The 9,042-nt window shown below is 37.0% G+C and overlaps 1 protein-coding gene across 1 annotated transcript; it reads left to right on the forward strand.

Moving 5' to 3' along the window:
* The first annotated feature begins 1,443 nt into the window (after positions 1-1,443).
* Positions 1,444-4,312, forward strand: LOC103974807 (cysteine-rich receptor-like protein kinase 6). Its single transcript, XM_065101258.1, has 7 exons — positions 1,444-2,287; positions 2,532-2,648; positions 2,766-2,899; positions 2,986-3,190; positions 3,330-3,567; positions 3,635-3,785; positions 3,905-4,312. The coding sequence occupies exons 1-7, from the start codon at positions 1,477-1,479 to the stop codon at positions 4,187-4,189; spliced, it is 1,941 nt and encodes a 646-aa protein (XP_064957330.1). The 5' UTR covers positions 1,444-1,476; the 3' UTR covers positions 4,190-4,312.
* Positions 4,313-9,042: the final 4,730 nt, after the last annotated feature.

The following is a 9,042-nucleotide window of genomic DNA, read 5'->3' on the forward strand; positions in this document are numbered from 1 at the left end:
GATAGTAAATATAGTTGGCATTTGTTGAGATTGTTTTGTTTCCAGTTATTTTTCTTAGAAAATAAGAAATGCTCAATTAGATAAAGATACACATAGTATGATTACAAAATATAATTGTGACCATTATTGTGGACATATATGCTCTTGATATTTGGTAGTCCATCACTCATTCAAGCGTAAGTCACTTTTTTTCTCTCTTTTTTTAAGATGAGATTATATAATTTTGGACTCTTTCTATAATTTATTCTTTTTTTTAGAATTCTTTTTATAAGAAAAATAATTATTTTTTAAAAATTAAAATTTGTGTTCAACCAAGCAAACTTGTCAAAAAAATTTTTATGAGTATAAACTTCTTATGCCAACAGCGAGGGAAGCGAAGGAGAGAAGAAGCGAGGTGAAGTGAGGAAGGAGCCCAAATCCAACCAAGTTCTTCTCCGGTGTGAAGTCCGTTCACCGATCTCCGGCTGGTTACCGTGCTCATTGCAGCAGCACCTGCGGAGGAGGAAGAAGAGGAAGTTGACTGGACAACCCTAGTCAACTTTGATTGACAGGGGTAATTTTGTAATTTTGTTTTAGGGGGCAATTTTTTTGATTTTTTTCAAAGGAAGTCGTGACGGTGTTATTAAACCCTCCTACGGTTTATTTTTTTTATTTTTATTATTCTTTTTCTTGTGTACGTAATAACGATGTTTATATGGGTAATGTTAAATCGTTTATTTTATTTTATCTTTTGTCATCTGATTTTTTTCACCAACTTATCTATATCTTATGGTTATGTAACCCACTAATCCTTCCAATATATTGTGTTACCGTCTTTTTACCAAAGATTATTAGGTTGTCGGGTCTTAATGGAGATATGAGATCGAAAAATTAGATCGAAACACTAAGTACTCTCTGGTAAATATAAATATTATTTTAAAAAATTAAACTTGTGACAAAAATAATCTAGAAGGAGGTTAGCTCTAGACATTGATAAATATAATAAACAATTAAAATCCGTGTCGACGACACTTAGGAAGTGACGTGCGAAAGTCCCAACTACTTTTTGTCGTGGTAGGAAAATATGGATCTATACTATATTATTAATGAATAAATTGAAACTCTATCTATAATAATTGATTAAATGTATTTCCGATTGACTGGTCAACAAAATCTCCGATGATGTTAACGAATCATTCAACTCTTACATCTTTATCATTAGTTTAACTTTGACGGTTTCCATTCCCCTTCGTGACAGCTAGATTGTAAAATGGATGACGCTGTAGTGCTCGGACAAAAGAACATGAGTCAACATTCATGATTTCACTACAACGAAAAGACGCACTGAAACAATGAAATAACAATGGGCACAAAATAAATGCTTAAGAATAGATTGCGACTTGTCTTTTAGGCGTCTTTAAGAAGATATCTGTTTCCATATTTGATGCTACCATAAGTCCTACAGCACGCGGTAATTAGCCAAAGAGTACCACCACCATGTTTCCTTCGATCAGCTCCACCCAGTTTCTGCTCCTCTACCTCATCCTCCTCTTCATCCCCTCTCCGACCGTTGCCTTCAGGTGGCAAGTTTGCAGCACAAGTGCCGGCAACTTTACTGCCAACAGCACGTATGAGTCCAACCTCAACCTCCTCCTCTCCTCCCTCGTCTCCAATGGTTCCGCTCCTGGCTTCTTCACCGACACCGTCGGACGAATACCCGACCAAGTTCAAGGCCTCGTCCTTTGTCGTGGCGATACTAACGCCACCACGTGCGGTTCCTGCCTTCGCAACGTCACGGTGGAGATCCTCCGGCTCTGTGCCTACAACAAGGATGCCGTGGTTTGGGAAGAAGAGTGCCTCCTTCGCTTTTCCAACCTGCCGTTCCTCAGTACCTTAGACAACGACCCGACGGCTGCCTTGCCAAACCCGACTCCGGTAAACGACGAAGCGGATCGGTTCAACGAGGTGGTGAACGAGTTGCTCGACAGCACGGCTGATTGGGCGGCGTATAACTCCACGAAGAGGTACGCGACCGGGCAAGCGTTCAACGTGACGCAGGCGGTTCCAACTATATATGGCCTGGCGCAATGCACGCCGGACATGTCGACGAGTGACTGCAGGCAGTGCTTGAAAGGGGTGTTACAGGGGCTCCCACAGCGCCGAATGGGAGCTAGGAATCAGGGAGTGAGGTGCAATATAAGGTTCGAAGTTACCCGCCTCTACGAAGGCAGCCCCATCATATGGCTCCCTTCACCATTGACGAATGCAACAACAGTCCTTCCTGCCGTCTGTCCAACCGGGAAAGAAGGTAAAGATGCACCCTTAGCACAATCAACTTTTCAATTAATTAATTATATACATAGATCCATGGCAAATAGGCGACACTCATTCATTCTATAAGAGCCTAGGAAAGTATACCACTTGCTCTAATCTACCATTCAACACACGATCGATCAAGACAGGGCAAATAGAATAACCCGTGCTGCAAAAGAATGGCTATCGTAATAAAAGGGTTTTTGGCGTGTCCGCTAATACAATTCACAATGGTGCAGGAAAAACGAAGAAAACAACTATAGCAATTTCGGTATCCGCAGTGAGCGCAATACTGCTAATCTCCATATTTTGCACTTGGTACAGGAGATCGAGGAAGCGGGCAGTGAAATCACCTTGTGAGTGACAGACTCATCTATTCCTGATGTCCCGTCTCCTTCGTTGCAATCGGCTAGTGCTTGTGGAAAACCATTTGTAATTAACATTCTTGACATCGCCTGCTTAATTTGTCATAGATCAAACTGACTCGGAGCAGGCCACACAAGTGTTTGAGTCATTACTATTTCGTCTACCTACACTTCGAGTTGCAACAGTCGACTTCGCCGAAGCGAATAAACTTGGAAAAGGTGGTTTCGGTGCAGTTTACAAGGTACATCCGCACCATATTCTCCTCCTATTTCCAATTCAGTGTCCTCTTGTTTCCATTCTTCCGCTTAATCGTGAAGTATTGTGCAGGGACTACTGCCGGACGGACGAGTGATAGCGGTCAAGAGACTGCTGAACTCTGGGCAAGGACTTGGAGAGCTTAAAAATGAGCTGCTTTTGGTTGCTAAGCTCCAGCACAGGAATCTTGTAAAACTTCTGGGCGTTTGCTTGGAGGAAGAGACGATGATTGTGTATGAATACGTGCCTAATTCAAGCCTGGACAAATTTCTGTTTGGTAATTCACGCTCTTAATGTGCTTTCTTTAGAACTTTGATATCTGCAGTTCAAAAAAATAAAAAAGAAAGAAAAACTAAACCTTTATGATTAAGTTTGGAAGTAAAAGTTTTTGCCTCGATTCCTTTTTTATGGAGCAGATGCTGTAAGAGGCAAACAGCTGACTTGGGGAATTCGATACAAGATCATCTGTGGAATCGCTAGAGGCCTGCTTTATCTGCACGAGGAATCTCAACTAAAAATCATACATCGAGATTTAAAAGCCAGCAACGTCTTGTTAGATGCAGATATGAACCCCAAGATCGCAGATTTCGGCTTAGCGAAGCTTTTTGACATTGACCAGACTCAAGGCACCACCAATCGAGTCATGGGAACCTTGTGAGTGGACTGGTCCAATGGTGTACCTATTATTTGCGTTACCTAACCAATCTTAATTCCACTGCAGTGGATACATGGCTCCGGAGTACGTGATGCAAGGCAAGTTTTCGATCAAGTCAGACGTATTCAGCTTCGGTGTTCTGGTTTTGGAGATTTTGACAGGAAGAAAAAGCAATGGTTCCCATAATCCAGAAGTTACTGAGGTCCTTCTAAGCTATGTGAGTAACCAAGTGGAGTCACAAATCACATTGATTGGCTTTGCATTACTACCGAAGTCTAATTCCGACTTTTGTGATGCATTTGAGTTGAGTTTCAAGTTATCTTTTCCTTTGCACAGATATGGGAGAAATGGCAAGACGGATCAGCCTTGGAGATAGTCGATCCAGCCTTGGGTGGTCACTACCAACGAAGCGACCTGTTAAGATGCGTGCAAATTGGGCTATTATGTGTTCAGGAAGATCCTTCTGATAGGCCAACTATGTCGACGATAGTTGTGATGCTCAACAGTGAAATTGTCTCTCTCCGAGCTCCTTCACAACCTGCATTTTATATGGGGAACGGTGATAAGGTTGCTACAATGTCAGTAAACCAAGTTTCAATATCAGAACCAGAATTACGATAGAAATAGTAGGACAATTTTAATCCTTCTTCGAGCACAAGGGCTACAATAATGTAATAAATATTTTCCTTGTTTTATGTGACATTATTACAATATGTAATTTCAAGGTTATACCCTTAGATCTTACATTGGCTTTCAAACTAGTAATTTTGATTTCTAAATTATGAGAGTCAAACTCAACCGGATTTGATATCAGAATCAAAATCGTAGTTGATGAGTGACGTACAACTAATCACGTCCCCTAGAGACACTATCATTTGCTATCTTCGACGTCATCCGTCATCATCAACTGAAATATTAAAATTATTTTTTTATTTTTATTTTTATGTTTACTAACGATGTTAGAATAAATGGACCTAAATATTTCACTTTCATAGGGATACAAATATAACTGTTTAAATTATATGAATTAAAATAGATATTTTACTTTCGTAATTATAGGGATACTAATGTAACTTTTTAAATTATATGGATTAAAATACTAATGATAATTAACTAGGAATAATACGTAATTACTCTCGATACATTCAAACAGTATAAAAATAATGACACTCTGGTCAACACATAACAGCTGCTCCAACGAGTTGTGTGCACTGATACGGCTCATGAAAAGTTTATCTACCACAAGCGTCCGATGCATCGCTTTCATTCCACCCATCTATTCCACACCATTTCCGCTCCAAAGCTTCGAAGACTTGGTAAGAGCTTTTCTTGGATTCCATTCCTTGGAAGCGTAATGAAAAGGAAGGTAAAATAAAAGCTTAAGAACGATCAACAAACGAGAGAGAATGAACATATCAAATAATCATTGGAATTTTAGTTGCTTTCAAACTATGCGATGCACAAAATTAGCGTCTGGAACCATGTGGCCAAATAGTTATTTGTTATCCTGGAATTGAGAAGATAAATGAACTCCTTTATGCCATGGTCTTTAGACTCATCATTAATCTTAGCTCCATAATAATGATTCTAATGGAATTTGCTTTACAGAGGTCAACGATGACTTCGTCTTTTTATTTGAGCTGAGTCTTTAAAATAGGATGTATTGGCATATTTGAAGCTACGAACCCCACAGCACGAGTTAACCAAAGATGTTTCCCGGATCAGCTCCACCCAGTTTTTGCTCTTCTACCTCATCCTCCTCTTCGGTTCCTCGCCCACCGTTGATTTTCTAATAACTTTTAATTGTTCATTAACATCTTTATCTTCATCAAAGTTGACTCATGTGTTAGTTTATTTATACTCATTCATATAGTATCATACTTATTTATATTTGATGCAAGTATAAAAGTGACTACTAGTGTGATTAGATTGTCCTCGGAGTTAGTTTGAATATATTTTTATTATTTCGTTAGTTTTTGAATATAAAAAAATATAAAGTCGAGGAGGAATGAATACAAAGGAATATTAAAATATTTCTTGGCTTCACTTTTAACGAGTCTTGCTTTAACTTTTAACACTAATTAATAAGCATCAAATAATCATTATAGTTGTTGCACCTTCACTTCATCTCAAATCATAACTCACAAGCCATCAATATATTTTGCAATAAATTGTTCTTGAGTATTATTTTGAACGAACAACTTATAGAATTTTTTAAAAATTAAGCTTTAATGGCCCTCAAGCAGATGTCTTTCAAACTAAAATTCATCGATCTAGAAAATATGAATGAGTGTCGCCTATTACTACGAATACAAAAGATAATTGGTTGACTCTATCACTCGTAAAACTTAAACATATCATACAATAATTTATCAGGTTAGATACCAACATTAAGTAATCTATGTAATTTGATCATGGGACTCTTTCTTTAAATTATTCTTAAATTTTTAGGAATTCTATTTTACAAGAAACATAGTTATTTTTTCAAAATAAATTTGTGTTCAACAAAGCAAAAAAATTTTTATGAGAGTATAAACTTCTTATGCCTATCATTCGGTAATTGAATAACCATCTCAACAAATATTTTCTTTGGTAATCAGAATTCCTGCTTGAGTTTTTTTGGTCAACAAACGTTAATTGCTTCAACATATTTAATGACCACAAAATAATTTTCCTTCACTGCCACAAAATAAGTTTGGGAAGTGACTCAAAGTTGAGTCGGATTCGGGCTCGATTCGAATCGACTAGGGATGTTGACCGAAGTCAACTTCTCACCGGCCCCACCTGCGTTCCTCGCCGCAGCCGTTCCCCGCGCCTGCGTTCACACAGTGCACCGCCGCACGCGGGGGCGTTTCACGCTCGCTGTCCTCCCCGCGGCCGCAGCCCGCTGTCTTCATCGACAGCTTATTCATGTCTTCATCGACAAATTTATCCATCAATTTTTTCTAGAGGTAAATTTTTATTAATAAATATATTTTCAAATTCATGTCTATCATAGTTTAGACTGCTTATTCCTATCATTCGGGTGCTAAAGCTCGAGACATTTGATTATATAATTATCTTAAGAAAGATATTCTATGTTTCTTGAATGATTTTTTTGACAGATCAACATTTTATGTTACGGGTGATTGTTTCAATATTCTTAACTGTAGGATTTTTTTTTTTTTTTGTTTCTTTTTCCTGGAAGTCACATTTTGCAGGACATGCAGGGCTTTGTTTTAGGTGTTATTGGAATGCTATGCATAAGTTATCAAATTTGCAGCTGTTTTGGTGTTCCTATAATAAAAGCAGATGATCCAGGAGTCAAACTAGAAGAAGATGATGATGGTGATAAGCTTGAAACAATAACATAGATGTTACTAGTATCGTCATGGGATTCATAGTTGGCTTTTGGGGTTTCTATTGGGTATAGTCATCATGAAACAAGGCATAAGGATCGACGTACGTGCAGTTGAAAGCCGAAGTCCAAAATAATGACGAAGAATCAATTGAACTGTGGCTAAGTGCTAAGACTGTCGATGTATAAATATTCCATGTATTTGTGTAGTGTTATGAGTCACGTATGATCATTTGGCGTTGCGTTGCCTTGAAGACACTGCCGCTTGTTTGTTGAACTTGAAAAGGAATGCAAATTCATTCAAGGATCAAACTGCTCATACAAGAAGGACAAAGGCATTACTTGTCTATTAAAATGCTTCATAATTAGTTATCCGTCTCTAAGTCATTATAGACTCCTCATTTGTGTTGAAAGATAATGATATTGATTTTATTGGCTAATCGTTCTATATCACTATGAAGATTTCGTAAGTCTCAAGACATCCTTACGTGATTCTTTATAAAATTGATCCATTCAAATGAGTCCGTACAAAACAATTATGTTTCTCATCTTCCAAGGTTGGCCCTTTCTAAGGCCTTCAAAATAGTTTCTTCCATCAGTTTGTTTGGGTTCTTGCACTTTGCAACCTTACATCTGACGACATATAATAATCTTTTATCACCATGGATGTTTCTTTTTCTTCGTCCACTACAAATTTGGTGTAAATTGAGCCTTTGTTTGAGTCACCATTGAATTTCCACAACAATGTAATAAAATGTTAATTGCAAGAACAGAGTGTTACTAGTCTCACTATTTCTTTAGATCATTTATAAAAGAAGAATGCTATATTCAAAGAATGGTCTGTCACACTCTGTTTGCTGGTGACATGTTGACGTCTAAATATGGTCAATTAGTGTCCTACCAAATCATCTCGAATTGAGGACATCAAAAATTGAATGCCAGTAACCTAAGACATAATTGAATAGCAAATATCTATTAATTACTTGTCAAATTACTTGAAGAACAACATTACAAAAAAAAATCCTTTACAGTTATGATTTTATTGTTCTATACATGCCTTAAACATATCAGGATCTTAAAGTGGGTGTGTATTATTAGGTTTTATCTATAAGATAGTCCTTTAAGATATAGGTAGAAAGGTGTTTAAGAGTAATCGGGTTTGAGTTGAATGAGATTTATTTTATTTTATCTAATTAATTTAATCAATTTATTTCTTGTAATATTCATTACAAAATAACTATCCACTAAATGGAGATAGTTACATATTTTAACTATAAAAGACTCAATCCTTGAAGACTCATTAGTTAATAAGCCCTATCTTAAGAGTTGAAGGGCTCTTGTCGAATATATCCTCGACTTAGTTTTATAATTCGTTGATTGATAAGCTCTAAGGGTATTACTCCTTAAGTTACATACTATCTCTACTATCAAACATATATATTTAAGACGCATTCTCGAGTATATCTTTGGTTTAGTTTTGATGAAGATCATTTAATTGAGTTATTTTATCATCATACTAAACTTGTGACATAGGTTATATGAAAGGAGGATAGCTCTATAAGATTGTTAAACATAATATACAATCAATTAAGAAGTGACATGTACTCTTATCGTCGAAGAAAAAAATATATCCACACTATATTACTAATGAACAAATTGAAACTCCATTTATGATAATCGAACAAATGTGACTCTTATCGACTGGTCAACAAAATTGGAACATTAATAAATCTTTCACGATTAAACTCTTCACATCTAAATCTTCATTATTCATCAAATGCCCAAGTCTCACATATTAATCAGTCAACTCTCATTCACGTTGACTAGTGTGCATGCATCGGAGTCTCCAAGAGACATATGTGTCTCATTCAGATTGACTTGCGCTGAGCAAAATGTAAGACTTTCTTGGCCACATGATAGAAGCTTGGATGAGTGTTTAGACCTTATGCACTCATACATAACTTTTTCCAACCTCACGCCACATAGAAGGTGGAAATTAAAGGTGCGGAGATCTTTCGTGGCAATTCACCTCTTCCATCCCATATCCAATCATTCAATATCCATGCTTTTCAACACCGAAAATCTTTTTGACGTGTTCGCCGGGAAACATCAACATTTACTTTTTTTTTTATATATA

Source organism: Musa acuminata, chromosome BXJ2-3 (assembly GCF_036884655.1).
Source record: "Musa acuminata AAA Group cultivar baxijiao chromosome BXJ2-3, Cavendish_Baxijiao_AAA, whole genome shotgun sequence".
NCBI classification, from domain to species: domain Eukaryota; kingdom Viridiplantae; phylum Streptophyta; class Magnoliopsida; order Zingiberales; family Musaceae; genus Musa; species Musa acuminata.

Coding starts and splice junctions, on each gene's coding strand:
- LOC103974807 (XM_065101258.1), top strand. CDS start 1,477: ATGTTTCCTTCGATCAGCTCCACCCAGTTTCTGCTCCTCTACCTCATC. Junction 3,191..3,329: donor CCTGGACAAATTTCTGTTTG/GTAATTCACGCT, acceptor TTTATGGAGCAG/ATGCTGTAAGAGGCAAACAG. Junction 3,568..3,634: donor AATCGAGTCATGGGAACCTT/GTGAGTGGACTG, acceptor ATTCCACTGCAG/TGGATACATGGCTCCGGAGT.